The 23,937-nt window shown below is 39.7% G+C and overlaps 1 protein-coding gene across 2 annotated transcripts in view; it reads left to right on the top strand.

The window, feature by feature from the left end:
- The window catches only part of LOC124616569 (ras-related protein Rab6), a 79,389-nt gene extending 57,518 nt beyond the window's left edge, over positions 1–21,871 (top strand). Inside the window, exon 7 of one of the 2 annotated variants that reach the window (XM_047144899.1) lies at positions 20,449–21,871. In XM_047144899.1, the coding sequence (XP_047000855.1) occupies positions 20,449–20,519 (71 nt within the window). In that variant the 3' untranslated portion in view covers positions 20,520–21,871. Of the gene's footprint in view, positions 1–16,633; positions 18,414–20,448 lie in introns of those variants that run through there. The other variant, XM_047144892.1, reaches the window with a different exon arrangement.
- Positions 21,872–23,937: the final 2,066 nt, after the last annotated feature.

Raw genomic sequence — 23,937 nt, 5'->3', positions numbered from 1 at the left:
GGAAGTAGTGCACTGTATTTAAATGTAACTTGGCTTTTCATACGAAAGTTTCTGTAGGTGAATGTAAGACACTACTTGTAACTCCACTCCTGGCATTTCCCATATGTGAAATGTCAAGTTTCGGTGTGCATATAGTAGTGATATGATTCCACAATCACTCTCCTTCGTATTCATGTTTTCTTTATTACATGTAATTTTTCTAAATTTTAGGTACATGCTTTCAAAAATATGCATTATCTAAACATTGCTTATTTATGTAAATATTATTCTTTATGTATATTTGCAGCAGAAATAGTAACTTACGCATAGGACTATTAGTGAAAAGTAACCTGAAGTGAAGGGTTGAGAGAGGTGCTTAGGAGTGTTAGCTACTTACCCTCACTTTTTTCCTTGTTTCAGGGATATTATTAGTTATAAATTAAGGCAACTGGAATTCGTTTTGTAGGTTAGAGCTCACATACAAGTAAATTTTGAAACATGTGACTATTGACTTAGTACCCCTCCCATTCATTGAAAGTAGAATAGCATTTATTCAATAGTTCAGAAGAAGCAAAATATGTGAAGAAATCAGTTTCACTAACACCTCATCCTAGATAGTTAAATTTTACACTCCCACTCTTCACTTTCACAATCATTAGTAGCTTTGTGGATTGTTGCCCATGATTTTATTTGTGCATGATTATTAACTCATTGAGTCACTATCACGCTATTTTTAAGAGTTCACATCTCTTCACCTGTACTACTAATGAATGTTCTCTCCACCATGTTTTCCCTGCTTTACGAATGTAACCATTAATCTCATATATCGTGGATTACACTCGCACATAATGCTGCTACTGTAACTCTGACCCCACCCAACACAAATGATAGCTCCCTACAAAAAATGCATGTACACCTGAATGAAAAACTCAACGTCAGAAACAGTGGTACCTAATGAATGGCCACCTGGGCTGTCAAAGAAGTTAGCCACAGTAGATGTGGTACACTAGTTTGTTACACATCACTGGGTAAATTGAAGATGCAAGTATTTAAAATGGGTACCGAATTGTTGGTGAACCCGAAGTTTTCAACTGAAATGAACATGGAAATAACAGCAGTGGGGCTGAGAATAGATCACTAAAAGTTGAAGTGAAAATAATTATATTAAAGCAGAACAGAAATGTTAGGTAAATAGGGTAAGGAATAAAAAATTCTTCAGAAATCAAAGATAAAATAGCAAGATTTAAATGAATATAGGTAGAAATTTCTACTTGGGGGGGGGGGGGGGCGGCACAGGATAACTTAGTTTACTTATAATCAAGAATGTGTGCTTGCTTCTGTAGCTGAAGGTTAATTATCTGGCAAAAAAGGGGTATGGTAAACAGACTGAATTGTATATTAATTAGAATGATTAATGGAAAATCTCATATAAAGATGTGAAACAAATACTAACAAAGAGATAGAGGGGCTGGCCAGTACTTACCTCAGCTCAGTACAGCCGATAGATTTTGTGTATCTATCGGCTATACTGTGCTGAGGTAAGTACTGGCCAGCCCCTCTATCTCTTTGTTAGTATTTGTATATTAATTAGGAAATACACAGAGGATATTGGATCAATGGAAAAATAACTGAGCAGCACAAAAGGGAAATTAATATTGAAATGGTAGAAACAGATTGTGCCCATAAACTTGTGCAGTGATTAGTACAGTTTGCTGTGGATGGGATACTGGAAACAAGCAGCTCAGAATATATATGGGAACTTCTGAAATGTGACTAGTGGATAAGAAAGGAAAATCATTGAAAACAGTTATTGAAAGTAAGCAGGGATGGCTAGAGGACAAATGTAAGGATGTAGAGGCTTATCTCACTAGGGGTAATATAGATACTGCGTACAGGAAAATTAGAGACCTTTGGAGAAAAGAGAGCCACTTGTATGAATATCAAGAGCTCAGATGGAAACCCAGTTCTAAGCAAAGAAGGAAAAGCAGAAAGGTGGAAGGAGTATATAGAGGGTCTATACAAGGGCGATGTACTCGAGGACAATATTATGGAAATAGAAGAGGATGTAGATGAAGACGAAATGGGAGATATGATACTGCGTGAAGAGTTTGACAGAGCACTGAAAGACCTGAGTCGAAACAAGGCCCCGAGAATACACAACATTCCATTAGAACTACTGACGGCCTTGGGAGAGCCAGTCATGACAGAACTCTACCATCTGGTGAGCAAGATGTATGAGACAGGTGAAATACCCTCAGACTTCAAGAAGAATATAATAATTCCAATCCCAAAGAAAGCAGGTGTTGACAGATGTCAAAATTACCGAACAATCAGTTTAATGAGCCACAGCTGCAAAATACTAACATGAATTCTTTACAGACGAATGGAAAAACTAGTAGAAGCCGACCTCGGGGAAGATCAGTTTGGATTCCATAGAAATATTGGAACACTTGAGGCAATACTGACCTTATGACTTATCTTAGAAGAAAGATTAAGGAAAGGCAAACCTACGTTTCTGGCATTTGTAGACTTAGAGAAAGCTGTTGACAATGTTGACTGGAATACTCTCTTTCAAATTCTAAAGGTGGCAGAGGTAAAATACAGGGAGCGAAAGGCTATTTACAATTTGTACAGAAACCAGATGGCAGTTATGAGAGTCGAGGGACATGAAAGGGAAGCAGTGGTTGGGAAGGGAGACAGCTCCCCGATGTTATTCGATCTGTATATTGAGCAAGCAGTAAAGGAAACAAAAGAAAAATTTGGAGTAGGTATTAAAATCTATGGAGAAGAAATAAAAACTTTGAGGTTCGCCGATGACATTGTAATTCTGTCAGGGACAGTAAAGGACTTGGAAGAGCAGTTGAATGGAATGGACAGTGTCTTGAAAGGAGGATATAAGATGAACATCAACAAAAGCAAAACAAAGATAATGGAATGTAGTCAAATTAAATCGGGTGATGCTGAGGGGATTAGATTAGGAAATGAGACACTTAAAGTAGTAAAGGAGTTTTGCTATTTGGGGAGCAAAATAACTGATGGTGGTCGAAATAGAGAGGATATAAAATGTAGACTGGCAATGGCAAGGAAAGTGTTTCTGAAGAAGAGAAATTTGTTAACATTGAGTATAGATTTAAGTGTCAGGAAGTCGTTTCTGAAAGTATTTGTATGGAGTGTAGCCATGTATGGAAGTGAAACGTGGACGATAAATAGTTTGGACAAGAAGAGAATAGAAGCTTTCGAAATGTGGTGCTACAGAAGAATGCTGAAGATTAGATGGGTAGACCACATAACTAATGAGGAAGTATTGAATAGAATTGTGGAGAAGAGGAGTTTGTGGCACAACTTGACAAGAAGAAGGGACCGGTTGGTTGGACACGTTCTGAGGCACAAAGTTAGCATTGAAGGGCAGTGTGGAGGGTAAAAATCGTGGAGGGAGACCAAGAGATGAATACACTAAGCAGATTCAGAAGGATGTAGGTTGCAGTAGGTACTGGGAGATGAAGAAGCTTGCACAGGATAGAGTAGCCTGGAGAGCTGCATCAAACCAGTCTCAGGACTGAAGACCACAACAACAACATGCAATTAACAATACAGGCTAGTAAGTCATATTTCAGCAAAGGGAGAGCACTCTGTAAGGTGATAATGATGACCCATTTCAGTGTGTGGCCATATATTACATGGTAGTGTGTGCATTTTTTAATTATCTTTCCCTGTTTCTCCTTCTCTTCCACTCCAGTTACAAATTGTTAGCCTTTGTTGTAAAATCAGAGAAATTTTAACTTACAGACATTTTGTGAACAACATATGAAGTGAAGTAATATGTTGTTTGACTCCTCGTGTAATGTGCATGCTATGATTTTTAACATTAAGCATCTGTGCGATACACTGTACCTCTCAGATAGTGTGTGCTGTTTCAGTTGGTTGTACATCTCTTGGCTAATAATGACCAAACTGACTTGCAAAGAAACACACAGCATTCAGTGGAAACGAACTTCAGAATTATTTAACACGCTGTCTCTCCTTTTCCTTCCCTCTCTATCCCCTTTACCAGCAGTTCACATCAAGAACTGTTGTTAGACATCTACACAGGATCTTTTTTTCAAACCAGAGTGCCATGATCACTTCTGGGTAGAAGGCTACAAACAAGAAGTCACACCTACAGCCTGCATACAATGCTGATAGTCTTCACCCCATGAGCCTGGGGTCAACAAGCTGAAGGTAACTTCTAAACCCAGAAAAGGCAACCTTGCTGCCAACATAAAACAATGTGTTCATTGACTGGCAGCAGAGGCATTCCCTCACTCAAATCTCAAAAGATGTGCCATATTCTTGCAAATGTAGAGTGTGTACACTGGGCTACAGTCTGTGTGTGACAGTTCATTTCTCTGTGGAACTCCTTTACTTACCAAACATAAGAGAACATACTTATTGACCCCATTGGCTTATTTTCTCGCACAAAAATGTTTTGGAATGATAGTTCGATTGACCAGAAGAGTGGCATGTCCACCATGCCAGCATTTCTGCTAGACGCACAGTGTAACTTGGTATTTCATGTGAAATGGTGCTGGTAGCAAATCTAGAATATTGTACGTATTTCTCGACATAATTACGGAGTACGTAGCTATCTGTCCTGAATGATGGTAAAGCACACACAATTTATTGCACTCCAGGTGTGTTGAGATAGATTCTGTTTCGCTTGCTGTTGGTTAAGAGTGACCTTCGTAACAGCCAGGAAACTAGTTCCATCCTGTGCTTTCCTGGTATGTATCCTATTTTGATGGATATTGTCACTGTAGGGTAGAGCTGCAGTCAGTCTCCTACAACCATGTGAAAACTTATGAGGTCACAGGATAGAGGCACGAAACAATAAAGCCTAGAAACTGCCATGAGTCAGTGGAAGGTGGCATCCAGGCATAGAGATGGCTAGTTGCCATCATCAAAGTGACAACCCCCAGGGAGTCCATAACTCTTTTGCGGATACTTGCATGGCAAGCACGGGACCCCAAGCTAGTGCGGCCCTCTTACCTTTCCAGGTTGCATACCTTCCTTTTCCACATCTTTCCCCATCCCCCATCCTCCTCCCCTCCCCCCACCCCCCACCTCCGCCTCTTCCCTTCCCCTTCTCCCCCTTTGGGAGTATGTTTTGTGCCTACGTCCGGATAAGGACGCCTGTAACAGTAAGACAGTCTCTCATCTTCGCTTTCTCTGCTGGAAAGTCTCTGTCCTTCCTTTGTCCTTCTCTTCTCTTCGCCTCTTCTTCTCTTCGCCTCTTCTTCTCTTCGCCTCTTCTTCTCTTCGCCTCTTCTTCTCTTCGCCTCTTCTTCTCTTCGCCTCTTCTTCTCTTCGCCTCTTCTTCTCTTCGCCTCTTCTTCTCTTCGCCTCTTCTTCTCTTCGCCTCTTCTTCTCTTCGCCTCTTCTTCTCTTCGCCTCTTCTTCTCTTCGCCTCTTCTTCTCTTCGCCTCTTCTTCTCTTCGCCTCTTCTTCTCTTCGCCTCTTCTTCTCTTCGCCTCTTCTTCTCTTCGCCTCTTCTTCTCTTCGCCTCTTCTTCTCTTCGCCTCTTCTTCTCTTCGCCTCTTCTTCTCTTCGCCTCTTCTTCTCTTCGCCTCTTCTTCTCTTCGCCTCTTCTTCTCTTCGCCTCTTCTTCTCTTCGCCTCTTCTTCTCTTCGCCTCTTCTTCTCTTCGCCTCTTCTTCTCTTCGCCTCTTCTTCTCTTCGCCTCTTCTTCTCTTCGCCTCTTCTTCTCTTCGCCTCTTCTTCTCTTCGCCTCTTCTTCTCTTCGCCTCTTCTTCTCTTCGCCTCTTCTTCTCTTCGCCTCTTCTTCTCTTCGCCTCTTCTTCTCTTCGCCTCTTCTTCTCTTCGCCTCTTCTTCTCTTCGCCTCTTCTTCTCTTCGCCTCTTCTTCTCTTCGCCTCTTCTTCTCTTCGCCTCTGCGCCTCTTCGCCTCTGCGCCTCTTCGCCTCTGCGCCTCTTCGCCTCTGCGCCTCTTCGCCTCTGCGCCTCTTCGCCTCTGCGCCTCTTCGCCTCTGCGCCTCTTCGCCTCTGCGCCTCTTCGCCTCTGCGCCTCTGCGCCATTTGAGACCTCTCTTCTTTCCTTTTCTTTGTTTCTCCCTTTGTCTTCTTTTCCTTCCTGTGTGTGTCTGAAGGCCGACCCACGCATTCCCATGTGTAGACGGTGACGGGGTAACGCATAATTCCCCGCCCCGGGTAGACAGGTAGGTCAAATACGTACCCCCTGGTAGTGGCTATGCCCAGGCAGAGCAGGCAGGGGTGATTGCCCAAGCTGGTACCTTCTGAATGTGCCGATTGGTCCCTCCATCCGTTTCTCGGAAGGTGTCACTTGAGGTTTGAACAATCACCTAAGGCAGGCATGCCCTCAGAGGGCCCACACAAGGAAGGAGTGCGCCATCGGAGACGCTAGTAGTTGTGGGGGATACTTCTGCAATGGTTTCCTCATGATCTAGTATGTCTGCTCACAAGCGAAAGTTAAATGAGTCTCAGCCACGGACAACTTTACCATCAGTACCACAGTTCCTTGATGTTTCTCCGTCGGACGAAGGTCACGACTTCTCCACAGTCAACCCTTTCATTATTCAGAAAGGTGTTGACACAATTCAAGGTCCTATAAAGTCTTATTCCCGATTACAAAATTGCACCTTGTTGTTAGAAGCAGTCAGTGCTCTACAGGCACAAAAATTGCTGCGAACTTCACTACTACACACCTCCCCTGTCCAGATGGAAGTGCACCGCACTTTAAATTCATCATGCGGGGTGATTTATACACACTCCTTTGAGGGATTGCCCGATGAGGATATTCAAAACTACCTGTCTGACCAGGACGTAACGGCTGTTCATTGAGTCATGAAAAGGGTTGACAAGAACTTGGTTCAAACCCGTACTATCTTCTTCACATTTCAGAGTTCAACTTCCATCGAACATAAAACTGGGCTATGAGATAATTTCAGTTCACCCTTACATCCCCAATCCTAAACATTGCTATTAGTGTCAGCGGTTCAATCACACCAGCCAGTCGTGTTCCAATCCGGCCAAATGTGTTACGTGTGGCAAGGATGCCCATGAAGGTGCTTGTCCACCTCCATCCCCTCGTTGCATCAACTGTATTGGTGACCACGCTGCTTCCTCTCGAGATTGCCCCATTTTCAAAGATGAACGGCTTATTCAGGAAATCAAATCAGAGTGAAGGAAAAGGTGTCGACATTTGCTGCTTGTAAGTTATTCACCAGTCAAAAGCCCTCTGTGCCTCCTGCAGGTAAATATAGCACTGTCCTGGCATCTTCTCGCCCTACTAATCAGGCAGCCAAGCAGACTTGTGATCTCACCTTTAGTGCCACGGTCATCAGATTGGCCAGCGCGAAGATCACCCATTCAACCTCCCCACTATCACCTTCTTACTCTACGGCTCACCCTTCTTCGGCTTCTGCTAAATCACAAGCCCCAAAATTAGACACCCGGACTTCCAAAAAAGAGCATAATCGCGAAGATTTTTTATGTACCCCGACTTCTCAACCATCAATTTCTCCCTCATCTCAACGACCTGTTTCCAAGAACTCTCGTAAGAAACCCAGTTCCTCTCCTCCTCTGCCATGGCGTATCTCATCTACAGCACCACCTGGTGGTAACCGCCCTCGACCGTCTTCTGTGTCGCCAAGGCGCACTGCTGGCGGCCGATCGCTGGTGGCAGGAGCTGCTCCCGAACAGCCTATGGATCAGGATTTTCTGCCTTTGGCTGAATGCCGTTCCATGCTGTCGGCCGCCGGCTCTCAGCAGTTGTTGAGTCGAGGGCAACCATGGTAAGATTCTTCCCTTTCCTGTCCACCCTATGTCAATTATCCATTGGAATATCCGCGGCAGTAGAGCCAATCGGGATGAATTGTTAAGCCTTTTACGATCCTACTCGCCAGTCATCTTTTGTCTTCAGGAAACAAAGCTGCGTCCCCACGACCGCTTCATTTTCCCTCATTTTCAGTCAGTCCGGTTTGATCTCCCCTCTGTTGATGGCACTCCAGCACACGGAGGACTCATGATTCTTCTTCGTGATACTGTCCATTATCACCCAATCCCCTTAAACAGTTCCTTCCAAGCAGTTGCTTTCCCTCTCTGGATACACCTTCTCTCTTTGTACTGTATACATTCCGTTGTCCACACCGATGGCAAGAGCTGATCTCCTTCATCTCCTTGGTCAGCTCCCGCCCCCTGTTTCCCCCTACTTGCTGGTTGGGGAATTCAATGCCCACCACCTGCTTTGGGGATCTCTGTGTCCTTGTCCGTGAGGCACCCTATTGATTGAGGTCTTCCACCAAGTGGATCTCGTTTGCCTCAACACTGGGGACCCTACATTTTTGTCTGCCTCCACGACAAATTTTTCTCATTTGGACCTTTCGGTCGGTACTGTTCCACTAGCTCGGCGCTTTGAATGGTTCACTCTTGCTGATACACACATGCGTGACCCATTTTCCATGTGTCCTTAGATTGCAGCCATAACTGCCATCTATGCGCCCGAGATGCTGGAAGTTTGCCCAAGCCGATTGGACACTTTTTTCGTCTCTAGCGACATTCGATGAGTCACTTTCCTAGCGTCGATGATCATGTCACTCATATTACAGAAGTTATTCTTACAGCTGTGGAATGTTCAATACCTCGCACCTCCATTTTACCTCGGCGCCCCCCAATTCCTTGGTGGAACGAGGCATACCATGACGCAATACATGAGCAGCTACGTGCTCTTCACGTTTTCTGCCACCATCCTACTTTGGCCAACTGTATCCGCTATAAGCAGTTACGTGCGCAATGCCGGTGCATCATCCGTGATAGCAAGAAGGCAAGCTGGGACTTCTTTACTAGCTCTTTTAACACCTTCACTCCCTCCTCTGAAGTTTGGAGTCGAATTCGACGGTTATCTGGAACGCCTAGTTTCTCCCCGATCTCTGGGCTCACTGTCACGCGTGATACCCTGTCGCAATTATTAACTCATTGGGTCAACATTTTGCTGAGATTTCGAGCTCTTCAAATTACCCACCAGCCTTTCTTCCGAAGAAACGTGCAGTGGAAGTGCAACCTCTTGCTTCCTCCTCTCAAAATAGCGAAAGCTATAATACTGTTTTCTCCATGCGGGAACTCCAACACACACTCTTCTTTTCGCTCTTCTGCCCCAGGATCAGATCGTATCCACATCCAAATGTTGCCTGCATTTATCATACCATAGTCTGTGCTACCTCCTTTGCCTGTATAATCGAATATGGACCGACAGTATTTTTCCCCATGAACAAACAGAAAAAAGAAAAAAAAAAAAATAAAAAAAAAATAAACAAAAATAAAACAAAAATAACCCATTTCTCTCTCGAGTAGTGTATGTAAGGTTTTGGAGCGTATGGTAAATTGCCGTTTAGCCTGGTGAATGGAGTCCCGAAGCCTTTTTACGCCTGCCCAGTGTGGTTTCTGAAAGCATTGTTCTGCAGTTGACCATCTTGTTGCTGTCTCCACTTGTATCGTGAACAATTTTCTCAGGAAACGCAAAACAGTACCAATATTTTTTGATCTGGAGAGAGCATACAATACCTGTTGGAGGACAGGTGTCCTCCGCACACTGTTCTCTTGGGGCTTTCGAGGTCGGCTGCTCCTTTATATTCATGAATTTATGGCAGAGCGCACATTTAAAGTGCGGGTGAACACTACTCTCCCGTACTTTCTCCCAAGAAAACGGGGTACCCCAGGGCTCCATGCTAAGTGTTGTACTATTTGCCATTGCCATAAATCCAATTATGGATTGTGCCCTTCCTGATGTCTCGAGCTCCCTCTTTGTGGATGATTTTGCGATCTTCTACAGCTCTCAACAGACCAGCCTTCTTGAACGACGTCTTCAAGGATGTCTTCATTGCCTCCACTCTTGGTTCATCGAAACTGGCTTCCGCTTTTCTCCCAGTAAGACCGTTTGTGTCAATTTTTGGCATCGTACGGAGTTTCTTCTGCCTTCCCTACATCTAGGCCCTGTCAACCTTCCATTCATAGATGTCGGTAAATTCTTGGGACTTACGTTTGACAGAAAACTGTGCTGGTCCACCTACATCTCCTATCTTTCGGCTCGCTGTCTGTGTTCCCTCAACCACCTTCGTGTCCTGAATGGTACCTCCTGGGGAGCGGACTGAGTGGTGCTGCTTTGCCTCTGTCGCACTTTAGTGCGCTTGAAATTGGACTATGGAAGCATAGTTTAGCATCTAGAGCTTTTTACACCAGCCCTGTTGAAAGCATTTATGCTGAGACTGCTGAATCTCCACCATCCAATCAGCGAGCTGTCCTGAGTCGTTATGCTAGCCATCTGTCTTGCATGCCTGCTAATCCAGCTCATGACATTTTTTTCGACACCTCCTTGGGTTTAGGGTATGCAGGCAGCCCTTCCTCTCTCCTACGACCAGGAGTCCGCTTCCGTCAATTGCTACATTCTCTTTCCTTCCACTTTCCTATAACTTTCTTGGCAACTTGGGATACAGCACCACCTTGGCTCCACCCCAGACCTACCTGCTCCGTGAACTTTGTCAGTTTCCTCAGGATGGTACCCCTTCTCTCATTTATCATCAGGCATTTGCTGCTCTATGTGCACAAATGAAGGATGTAGGGAGTAGGGAGTGCCTGTATTGTTGGTGACACACCTAATAGATTTCGACTTCCCGACCAGTGTTCGGTGTTTACTGCAGAGCTTTACTCTGTTCTCCAGGCTGTCTAATTCATCTGTCGCCATCAGTGGGTACAGTATATAATATGCACGGATTCGCTCAGCTCTCTCCTCAGTCTCCAAGCTCTCTACTCTGTCCACCCTCTGGTCCACCGGAGTCAGGACTGCCTCCAATTTCTCCACTTGGGTGGGGGGGGGGGGGGGGGGCAGCGTCTCTGTGGTGTTCCTCTGGATCCCAGAACATGTTTGTATCCTTGGAAATGAGGCAGCTGATATAGCTGCCAAGGCTGCAGTCTCTCTTCTTCAGCCTGCTGTTAACATGGTTCTCTTTGCCGATCTACAGAGTGTTTTATGTCACCGTGTTGCTCTTTTATGGCACGCACATCGGTCTACACTTCCCAATAATAAATTGCGGGACGTGAAAGCTCTTCCCTGTGCTTGGACCTCTTTCTCTCGACCTTGTCGTTGGGAGGAGGTAATTTTAACTAGACTCCGGATAGGGCACTGTCTTTTTTAGTCATTGACATTTTTAAGTGTCAATCCTCCCCCGCTTTGTCCCCACTGCTCTCAACTGTGGACAATGAGACACCTTTTACTTGAGTGCCCCTATTTTACTCCGTTATGTGCCTGTCTACAACTGTTGCCTGATATATCTTCCATTTTAGCAGATGACACGCGCTTAGCCGATCGCGTTCTCGAATTTATTAGTGCCAGTGAGATGTCAGTCATTTGAAGCTCTTTTTGGGAACAAACTACCCCCCTTCTATAGCGGTTTTTTAAGCTTTCCTTCTGTTTTTAGTTTCCCCCACTTTTTTGAGTTTCGCTCCCATTGCTGCTGATTTCCAGTTGGTTTTTTTACCTTCTCCTAAGCCACAGACCGGGTGCTAATGACTGTAGCAGTTTTGTGCCCTAAAACCATAACAACAACAACAACAACAACCGAAGTGACAACACCGTCACTGTTGCAGGTGAACTTTGAAAAGTATCGGATGCTGCAATAAGTAAATATGAACATTTCATGCCATTACATCGGTTTTCTCGGGTGCAATTGCAGTGTGTCCGTTTGTAGTCGGTGCTGTTTGACTGTGATGGTAATTGTCTTGTAAGTTAACTGAGTTTTAATTAACAAATGTCATAATCTGCACCTTATTATATGTCCAGTCAATATGAGGGACTCCTGTTACTTCAGGGACTTCATAGACACTTATTTTATAACTGTTATGTTACCTCAGTTGTCTCTCTACTCATGGAGGTACGAATTAAGAAAGACTGAAATTCTGTTACATGAAAAATTTACACTCGTTACTTCTAGTAGTCAGTTTTACCTGAGCCTTAAGACTGTGTAATCTCTATATGGTAGTGAATCGTATGAACTGACACGTGGCACAGCAATGTATTACTGACTATTGCCAGTACTGAAAAATTTGTGTATGTAATATTTTTAAAGACTAACAGGGTGTGTACGACCAGGGACAACCGGGAAATGCAGGAAAAACCTGGGAATTTTTTCATCAGGGAGAAAACGGGTAAAAACCTGAGAATTTTTCGGAATTCCGAGAATTTTTCGGAATTCCGAGAATTTTTCGGAATTCCGAGAATTTTTCGGAATTCCGAGAATTTTTCGGAATTCCGAGAATTTTTCGGAATTCCGAGAATTTTTCGGAATTCCGAGAATTTTTCGGAATTCCGAGAATTTTTCGGAATTCCGAGAATTTTTCGGAATTCCGAGAATTTTTCGGAATTCCGAGAATTTTTCGGAATTCCGAGAATTTTTCGGAATTCCGAGAATTTTTCGTTGTTCTAGCTTTTAGTTAAATTTTTGTAATTTTGACTGGTAAGAATTGATTCTCTAGCGAAGAATGTTACTGTGTCCTGCTACTGGAGGATGATACTGCAGCAGTAAAATATAAACAAGAGGGAAAAAATAAAACTTTACTGGCAAAGGGAATGCGCCATTTACAACAATAAAACCACCGTGCACGCACAAGCGTCTACAAACAGCAAAAATATGTCAAAGGCCTTAGGGCGAAGACTATGTAATACTTCGTAGCAATAAACTATTTTCTATGAGCGTGACATCACAACTGTTTACATTAGGTTTGTTTGACCCGTTGCCAGCGGGCTCATGCACATGCACAGTTGGCTCACGTATCAGTCAGTACCTTCTCCCGCTTCCCGCTACTTGAAGTGTGGCTGTTAGTTGTGTTGGCAGCAAGCAGCCAGATGCTAACGAGAAAAATTAGTGGGGAGGGGGTTTTCCCCACCTGACCCCTTTTTGCATAAAGTGATTTTGTTATTTCCTCGTCGTTTACAGCTCCCAGGTCAAATGAAAACAAAACAGATTTCTGTGGCCGGGAGCTATCAAGTGAATTATAATAAATTCACATAATTACGGAGGGCAAAAATATATTACTAATTTCAGTTTTCTGATTTTATTTCGAAATTATTAGCAGTCACGCATTAATCGCCTTGCAGAACAATGAAGTTACTTTTGTCAGTTTGCCAAACAAATTTGGCTATATCAATCTTTCTGCTGAGGCAATCAATTTATTTGAAACAGTGTTTCATTCCACACTATTGGATTGTTCAACTGTTCACTGAATTTCAGGTGCACGTTTTCATCTTGTGCCATATACAGCATTATGCCATAATAAAGAACCAAATATGAGATAATACAGTATTGGAACTCCAAGGAAATTTACATCCCAAAAACCACACTGAAAAGTTAATATCAAATGGGACCTGCTTCATTGTGAATCTGGAAAACAACCATGTGCACTTAAAGCCGAATTACGCATTTTAGTATGGTTCACGAAATTCCGATGCTTTTGGAGTATCCTCTGATGTCCTGTATCTTTTATGGCATAACGTAAGCTCTCGTAGTGCTTTATACATGGAGACTTCCTCCACCACTGCAGCTGCGCACGCGCAATAATACCTGTTTTCTGGTGCTCTCTGGCAACTGCTAAATCGAACATAATTCTATCAGTGTCGGGATAGTATTGCGAACGGTGATTCAAAAAGCGTTACTTTCAAAGTAAATTTATTTTTACTCAAGATAAATTATGTTATGTATGAGAAAGTGGGATGAATTTCTTGAATCACAGAGTGTTTGAAACTAAACACTTTGTGGACCAGCCACTTACAAGAATTTCGAGCCCAGAAGACCAGACATTTATGTCATTATTTTAAATGTACTGGCACATTTGTGTGATGTATCTTACAGTATAACACACGCAAAATAGGTCAATATTATATGTGAAAGCTTAGCTTTTCTTGTAGCTATACTATGTATATTAATGTAAACCATTAACTTTTCCTCCTTGTGTGTTAGCGCTACGTAACAGTGATCTTGCTGCTATTGCCTGACGACATCACATGTCCTATGCTCTGAATATCTGCTGTCGTCGGCTGGCGAGAATACGTGGCATGAGATATGATTGGCTTACAAAAGGACAACGCAATTACTGTTTCAACGCTCCGGAAACTAATGTGCTGTGTTTGGTGCAATTCGAATTTATACTTTCATAATACGAAAATATGCAGCGTATGTGTTGGTGCACGTCAAAGGTCTTTCCAAAACGTCTCTGCTTTTTTTTTTTTCCCCACACATCAAAAGTCTTACCAAAACTTCTCTCCCCCATTTTTTTTCCGAGAAGTTCTACGCTAGTGTATAAAATGTTAATCATTCAGAGGAGTGAAAAGTTTTGCAGTTCCAAAGGAAAAATCTACAGAAAACCTAATGTCACTTAGCACGGAAAAAGTGTATTTTCACCCGGGAAAAAGTATATTTTTTAAATGAAATATCCGGGAATTTTTGTTGTTGTCCACCTATACACCCTGAATAAGGCTGCAGTCAGTTGGCGTCAAACTGACATACTCCTACCAGTTCATGGCCAATGCTTCAGTAATATGTATCCTCGGTGAAGTAATAGTATAAAAGTTTCTAGATCATACAGTGGCCATATAAAAATTTATCTACTGTGGAGGCAGAGAGAGACAGGGAAGTACCCTTTTTATATTCTCTGCATTGGAAAAATACACTAAAGAGCTTGCAGGTAAACACAAGAAGTTTCCATGATCTAGTGCTGAGAGCTTTTCAAATGCATTATGTTGTTATAAACTAATGTCACTTACAGCAGGTAAGTCTGAATAGAGATACGAGAGGAAAAAGTGTTAAAACTTTGCTACAGCTGTTTTATCAGAGACAGGATAACTTACTGGTCAAAGCATGCAAGGTGGTGATATGCATTGATAGACAAATAGAATTGACTAGTGTGTGGCAGCAAAAGCAACAGCAGTGGCACTGTTGTCAGTGCCCACATCATTTGGCTCTTGTTTGACAGAACATACGGTAGGTGTGGCACAGTCTTTCAGCAGCTCTTTTCACAAATATTAAAATTACCAGCCCACCTTTTCAACATCCAAAAGCTGTTTACTCCCTTATATATGGAGAGAACATCATTGTCTTCACAGACCCTTTTTTTCCCTGATGAAATGAAATATCAAAGTGGTGAGCCATAACATGAGAAGTTTCTGTGTCTGATCACTGTGGAAGACTGTGAATCTCTCTCTCTCTCTCTCTCTCTCTCTCTCTCTCTCTCTCTCTCTCTCTCTCTCTCTCTCCCCCCCTCCCTCCCCCCCCCCCCCCACCTCCCTCTCTCTCCCCCCCTCCCCCCATCTTAATTGTTATGAATGTTGTCTTTCTTAATATCATCCTGACAAATTCGAAACTCAAAAGTAAATGACTTTGTTTTAGATGATATTTCACTTTCAGAAAATCCTTTCCTTGTAGTCAAAGTTTGTGTAGGTGTTATGAGATGAGCAGAGGTCTTACAACTGTAGGGTAACTGTATTATTACCTGAGTACATATTCAACTTTATTTGGTTTGTTTGTTATGTGTAGTTTTAGTTCAGAATTTTGTGTGCTATTCAAATTTCTGTAACAAGTTATATGTTTTGGCTGTATAATTGTAATTCATTTTTCATCCTCATAATTCCAATAGTTGCAGCATTATATTAGTCAACATTTAAATATTTAAGTGGCAATAATTCCTTGATTTTGAATGTGTTCAAATGTTTCATTTATTTGCATGCTATATACAAATTCCTTATTTCCGGATTATGGATGTCCTCTTTCCTACAGCAGTATTCTTAAAACAACTGAGACAGTATTATATGCAGTATAATTTTCTTCTTGTACGTATGTCCCTGCCTGCATACAGAATGGCCTGGTGGCCATTCTATCACGCAGAATGTAAGAAACCTGTATGTTTCACACAACTGCTAATAATGCAGAAATAAAAGATTTGATGTAGATTCCAGACGAAAATGGCAGTTTTGAGCATTCCGCTATACTTGTATGACATTCAGGCTAATCCATCTGTTTGCGGTTTGTGAACGCCCGTTTGTGTGAAGAAGGAAATAAACAACAGTTGTTTTTGTAATAGTACATACTTGGTTCAGGTTATAAGTGCCATTAATTTTCATATTGGCTTGTAAAGATGTAAGTTGCAGTTTAGTTACAGTATCATATATTGAAAGAGACTCTCTTGCCTTGCCAACAACGATGATGCCTGTCACTGTCGTGTGTGGGATCTCTCTCTCTCTCTCTCTCTCTCTCTCTCTCTCTCTCTCTCTCTCTCTCTCTCTCTCTCTCTCTCGTGTGTGTGTTTGTTTTCAATGGCAACATTTTTAATAATCTAATAGCAGTAGATACTTTGTTAAATCCTCAGTTTGTAAACACATCTGTGCTTCAATCTCAAAGTGGCACTGAAGGTGGCCAGTAAAACTTTGATTTTTTATTGATTTGTTTTAATGCACTTTGAAAAGAAAGCTTCATATGTCACGCTGCCTGTTGAAAAACTTTAGTTTATTCTTCTCATTGTTCAGTTTCATTTCTTTATGTTAATTTTTGTGACTTCATAATTATTTTGTGTAGTTTTGTATTATTTTCCTTAATATTTTTTTAGTGCAAGAGGTTGTGTTAAAGGATACACCCAATGAAGTGAAAAACCAAGAGGGAGGGTGCTCATGCTTAAGGAAAGGTTACTGAAGTCTCCTTTTGCTGGAAGACTGGTTTGTTATAATTTACATGGGAGCAAAAACACATGGTTGCAGTACATTAACACAACGTGATCAGGTATTAAAGTCAGTGCTCCTCAAATGAGATTTACGTGAATTGTGTGTAATTGTTTTGCTGTGTGCCAGCAGAAAAATGCTTTCAGAACTAATTTGTTCGTGGGCATTGGCAGCTTGAGGAACTGTGGAATTAAGTAAGGTTGTGTTTTCTTATCCACTGAGGGTTAAAGCTGATTGTCATGCAGGTTTTTTAGTGATCAACGGCAAGTACTTCCATAAAAATATTGGAAAGATGCAGACAAATAAAATTGTGTGCAGTGGCATCTGTGCATATCCGCATAATTTGTGCGTAAATGGCGTAGAAAAATTTCTTTAAGAAAAGAAATTCTATGCAGACAATATACAAGCCTCACATTTCATTTGGGTATGTTGCAGAACTTGTACGTTGATGTCAGTTTATCAAACTGTATTGTGTCTTCATTAAAAACAGTAACCTGTCATTATCAATGGCTTTCATCATTTGTTTTGTATATGACTTGCCATTTATTAATATGAATGCGCATTGTACATAAGTTATTTTTAGTCTTCAGCTCTAATTGTAGTAATTATTTCATGTGTAAATAAAAATAGTAAATCTGTGAAGCCTTCAGTAGTATACAGATCATTCCATTATAATAAACTAAAAGTTTTGCTTAATAACTCAGTGTTACCTAATCTGACTTGGCTTCATTTGAGAGCTGAGATATTTTTATTTATATAGTACCTGCAGAGAACAGTATGTTGCCATAGAATGTCTTGTGAAGTGCATTTTAAGATGAATCTTCATTGCAGAATTGATTTCACTTCTGGAAATTTTATGCTTCATATGTAGAAATCTGCATGAATTTTGTGACTACTGTTTATAGTAGTTCAATTAATGTAATTTTTACTTTTTACCCAATTTTACAAAGCAATTCTATTAATGCATTGAGCATTTCAATCTTACCTGACTGTCTAAAACAATTTAAACAGTAGGTAGATAGATTAATGATGTTTGGAGATGTCTGTATATAGTTTTTCAGAATTGAAAACTAAAAAAAATTGTAAAGGTAGATGGAAATAAAAATGTGAGACTTAATTTATTTTTATATTTGTGTTTTTGTTCATGTGTCACAGTGTCCTTATTTCAATATTTTGCAATGAAATTTTTATCATATCATGGCTCATCAAATAGACTTTGTTACAATACCAAATGTGGCTATGATTAATTTGAACCTGCTGTATGAAATCAGTTGCAGAAGATTTGATGTTATACAAATAACTAATGTTCCTTTGGGCTTTGAAAACTACATATTTTCGTGCTAGTTATACATCCACGTAAGAGATGAAAATATTGAGAAAGTCAACTCAACATATATCCTTTTTTCCCTCTTCCCTACTCTTATTCTTACTTACTCTCCATCTCTGTCCATGCCATTGAGATGTTCGTGGTACAAAATGTGTTAAGTGTCACATACACTGCATAGTCAGTAATTTAACTCCTGTTAGTGACAATAATACCTACTGGGTAATATTTGGCTTTGCTTTGTTCCTCCAATGGAAGTTTCGTTACTTTGAGATTGTCTGCTGCAGAAGCTAAAAGCATTTAAATGTCATCTGCGAATTGAATAATTAAAACATTTTCAATATCTATTTTGTTTACAATTATTTTTCTGTAAGTATTAGTTCTTATATTGAAATGCTAATGTACTAAGAGACCTCATGACTGAGTTACAAACCTATTGCACAAATTCTGCTGCTACATTCTGGAGTACATTAAAGAAAAGTGGAGAGCACATTAATTTCATATAGAAATTCCATTGCAGTATCTGCACCAGGTATGTGCCCAGCAACTCCATGACTGCAATGCAAAAGTAGAAGATCAGTCACTTCTCAATCGTAATGTATTTTTCTTCTGATTTTGTATCCAAAGAACTATGATATGATATATTAAGAGACCATGAATTTGCATCTGTTAGTTGTTTTTCTGTCAATTGGTTCCTGCTTCAAGAGACAGGTGAGTGATCATCTCTGAAAGTATAAATTGGAAAATTATTTATTATCCATTCACAAGTTAAGCATTGTCCTTTTTAAATATTAAGTGTCCCAGCTAGAATGAAACGAAAAAAATTCAGTGGTCACAGCAAATTGGTAAACTCTGCCTATTATGTGACTTTGAATGAAGCAAATCAACCTGATACAGCATTTCATCTGTTGGTACTATTCCCCCCCCCCCCCCCCCATAACGTCTTCACTTTACTGCTGATTTGTGCTAGACAAGGCATTAGTTTCATAATGCCTACAGAGAAACCAACAAAGCAGTGCAGTATTCTGCTGCATTGATATGAACTTCAAAGTGATTTAAGTTAAAATATCAGTCTTATCAACAAATTTAACTGTCTAGAATGAAGGTAAAATGTGAGTCATTTTTGGGAGACTTTCGGAAATGAAATCAGTCGGTATGCTTCTACTTCCCTTAAGTTGTTCACGTTCCTGATTATTCCTTCTGAAAGATAAACTAGTAAGTAAAAATAAGCAATTAGTGTCAATGGTAAGAGTGCCAAAGGGGGCAGGGTTATGGGAAGCCACAGTATTCGGCTTTGGTACCTCTGTTGCAAATTTTCACTTTCACCCTGTTCAGGAAATACTTAGTGGTATAGGCAATGCTTAATTTGCATAATGAAATTTTTGTAGATTACCTGTATTACACAATATAGAGGCACATAAATTCACTGTTCGATGTGCAAAATTTGGCCTGTCACATAATCTGAAAGTCTTGTGAACGTCGCGGAAGCAGGTGTAGCATTTGATTCAGCTGCGTGGAACTCTAGCATATTATTCATACAGAAGTGTGATTGCTGATTGAATAGTTTCATGTACCTGTTCTAACTGATCAAAAATAGCTACAAACTTTTAAAGGAATCCAGTTACTGGACTCAAAACATGTATGTTCCTTCCCCAATGCTATAAGACCTATTACACCCACAGTTGCAACAGAATTCATACAGTTTCTACATTTTCTTCAATCCTAACAAGAAATAAATTGCAAAACTGCCCTTTAATTTTTGGCTGATTCCTGGGTAAGGATGCCAGTGGTAAATGAATAAACATAGAATTGTATTGGTTCAAAAATGTATTTTAATTGCAGGAATCATCAGTTGCCTTGCCTTCAGAACATAGTGTAGCAATAAAGAGAAAATTATTTTAAAAAATTAAATAGCAATCCATACTGATATAACTTATCTGTGGAACTGTCATTCAATGCTGTATTACAGTTTATGGCTGGTGAATGACTAATGAAAAGAATTTGCGCTGCATGCATGCATTTTGTGCTTTAGATTGGAAAAGGTTATTCTGTCAGAATTAAGTGTCTTAAACTATGATCAAACATGGGCCAAGAGGATGATGAAAGGAAAATTGTAGTGTGTAAGCTGTTTGTGACGTTAAAACATATGAATCTAATTCTTCGTGGACTAATCAGCATGCTTATATGGTTACATATGAATAATGTAATGCATGTCTTAAAAATAACTTTTTCTAATTGCTCTTCAATTCACAAAAATGTTAGGTTTCTCTGAATAACTTTTACTTATGGTTGTTATATATGAGTTGATTTGTTGATGGGATTTTTCTACTGTAATTTGTTTAATCTAGTTACTCATATTTTCCCTTAACCACTTTTCTGTAGCTGTTGATCTTCAGACACAGACACCCCAGCAAAATGACCAACAGGATTCTGAAGGTGGCTGTATGTGTTAAAACTTGAAAGTGAATGAAAAATGGAAGAAAATCAGTTATATTTGCAACAAATCTGGGAACAAGCTCGTTGTCATTGTGATTGTTGCAAAGACTGAGGTTAATTCTTGCTTATTTCAAACGAAGTAATGTAGGATATTGAGTTGCTGTAAGATGCCTAAATTTTTTTATTGAACACCGTCAGTTGATAAGGTCTTCATTGTATTTCATAATCATACTTACCTTTTTAAAAATGCTGTTACTGAAACTGTCATTCATCAACTTGGATCTAGGACTTCGGATTCACATGTTACTTATATTTATGCTTTACGTATAAGATATTTACATAAAGAGCACAATGTTAACATAAAAACAGAAACTGAACACAAACTGTTAATATCCCATAAAATAAGTAGTTCTGAGTAGTCGTTGGATAACTTGTTTTAATTTTGTTATTGTGAGGCAAGAATTGTACTGTGTTGTAATGCCCACACAATTCTGTAAAATTCAGTTTTTAAAGTTAGCTCAATTTTGTCTAATTTGTAATAGACATCATGTGTTTCAGAATGTGTATATAGAAGTGTCCTGTTTTCATGTTGTTCACTTTTTGTGTTCCTTTGCTTTCATTACAACAGTCCTAAATTCAGCTTGAAAAAAAAAACCCAAGCATTGTTCAGAGAGTAAAGGCTTGTACCCATCAGTAAAAAGTTAAAGCTAATACCTGTTAGTGCACTATCATCCAGAGTTCTAGTTGCATCATTTTGTGAGAGTTTTATAAAGCAATTCTGCATATAAGATAGAATTTAATCAGAAAATAACTTTTAAGATGGGATGCTGCAATATAATTCTATTAACATATGAAAATTAAAGTATAGGGTTGAATTTTGGAGATGTTGTTCATGAATTTCTGTGGGAACTTGCAAAAAAATAATTATATCCGTTACAAATCGTATAAATATTTAAGGTGTTAAGTTATAGCAGACATCAGGATTCATTTATGCAGTTCATAACAATTCATTATGGAGAGAAACTGAAGTCTTGCAAAAGGAATCACTGTCACCTCAGATGGCTAACTTATTTCGTGTGGTATCAAAGTCGCTCTTTATTTTAAATTGTGAGCACTTTGTGAATCTCGATACTTTTATTTGTGTAATTGTTTGGTTTATATAAGATAAATAAATCTGTCTGTTGAAAAGTGATGTATTAAGTGAGATGCTTTAATGTTTACTGGTTGAATGTTTTTGCACCAGTTAAACTGTGTTTGGCTTTTGTGCAGCTTCCCTGTGCATTATTGGCTCAAAGTTGGTGAGATTAATTTATTATGAATTCCATAGTGGAATGCTTATTTAAAAATAAAAATCATTGAACATGTTAAATGGTTTGTCTTTATAAATATGTAGCAGCATGTTGCTTGAAATGCACATTTGAAACAGTATTAACAAATTTTGTAATTGTGATTCTGTAAATAACAATCTAGAATTACTAATTTATTTTATACTGTAAGTTTCAAGTAAGTATTACATATCATGCCATGTAATAAGAAGGAATAATAGTAGTAGCTTCATTTCACTGGGGTGTTTGTGAATTTAGTAATTTTTGCCAGTTCTGAGATTGTCACATAATTTGTTAGATGTCAATATGAAAACCGAGAACTACCACATTTTGTAACTGAGTTTGCAATTTTTCAGTTAACCTGCACCCAAAATTTTGATTGTGGAGTTATCAACAATAAGCTGGTATTTGATTTTGTTGGAAACTCATTTTGAATACTTAAGACTGTGTCCAGAGGAGAAGGTTGTAAGATATTTGCGAACACCCATTAACTTCAAATATTTAAAAAGTTACCGATTTATAATTGGTAACTTTTTAAATATTTTTTTTTAAATATTTGAAGTGAAAAACACGAGGAAGATGTAAAGTGCTTATAGAACCAGTAGCCCCCTCGTGCCAGAATTTGTCATTGAGGGCTTATTCAATGTCCCTTTCTTTCCAGTCATAAAATCTCCCTTGACCCAGAATCGATTGTCTCCTATATCCTGAAGCTTCACCAGTCTTATTCTTCAACTATTACATCTCGTCTACCAATAAGAGCGCCTGGTTCTGATGGCTAGCAGCTTTGTCCGAGTTGATTCTATTGATACTGTACAGAACATTAAAAGAAAATGGTAGTTGCTGAGGTTTCACTCTGAACTTCGTTGCAGAACATACATTCAGCTATAACAAATTATTTAGGTTTTGTTTTAACATTTTTGTATTTCCATTACACTAAACCCTCAGTTTTTTAATAATTTTTATGTTGAAAGTCTGTATTTCCTGCCACAAGTCAAGATTGATAAACCCTGTTTAGATTCTCAAAAGCACCCCATGGCATTTAACACTTTTGTTTATACTCTGTCTAGTGTTTTCAGCTGCCGCTAATTTAGAAGCTTGTCAACTTCTACAACTTGCTTGGTAATTTGTACACTATTTTCTTTTTAATATTTGTTATATTGTACATCAGTGAAGTGGTGTTAGAATTGATTTTCATTTTATCCATCAGTTTCACTCTATTGAGTTCTATTAGTTGTTGAAGTTTATCTATACTAAAAACAAAACAGTACAATGTTATTAGCAACTCGTGCAGGCTTAATGGTCTGCAAATTCCAGGTTGAGGAGGAGGCCACCAGGGATGTGGAATGAGTCAAGTTATGTATTAGCAGCCACTGCAGGCAACTTCTGTTGAGTGCGTGGAGATTGTTAGCCATTGTAGATAAAACTTCAAGCTGTCTATACCAGAAAAGTTCAGTACTTATGTGATATAAACATTACTGCTGATCAGAATTTACATCACACAGTTGAAATATTGTGATAAATTATAGGAAGATTGGCTGGAAAGGTATTTGTATACTTTTTTTAATTCAGGTTTTCCAGTTTCCTGCCTGTTGTCACCAATAATCTGTTACACTTCTGCAACTCTATTGTAAACCTTAGACAAGGATGCATATTCTACAGAAAATTTTATATCCTGCTTGGTTGTGAATTTCATAGTTCATAACAAAAGATGATGATTCAGCTGTATTCCTTTAATATGTATTCCATTCTCATTCCCCCCATTTAAGGACCTGGAAACTTACCTGTAGTACTGCTGAGAGTAGTTTTGATGACACAGAATCATCCTGCACAACTCTTCTTCCAATTCCCAACTTTTCACCATCAGTTTAATGGAAGCTGTAGTACTGACATACATATTCTTAAGCATACTAACATATGCAGAACAAAGCTTTTCTCAAGTGGCACTGGATCAGATGTTTTAAAGTTAGTCAAAAGATCTCTTCAAATCTGCCAATCCCAGACAAGCAGTAACCCATAATTATTGCTCCATTCTATAATTCTGCCCAACACATGCTAAAGGTCCATTGTGCTGTAACAACTACTAGACACATGCTGTTCCTTTGCCTGAATA

This window comes from Schistocerca americana, chromosome 1 (assembly GCF_021461395.2).
Source record: "Schistocerca americana isolate TAMUIC-IGC-003095 chromosome 1, iqSchAmer2.1, whole genome shotgun sequence".
Classification (NCBI taxonomy): Eukaryota; Metazoa; Arthropoda; class Insecta; order Orthoptera; family Acrididae; genus Schistocerca; species Schistocerca americana.
Note: the sequence above shows the minus strand (reverse complement) of the source record. Positions and strands in the feature narration are given on the sequence as shown.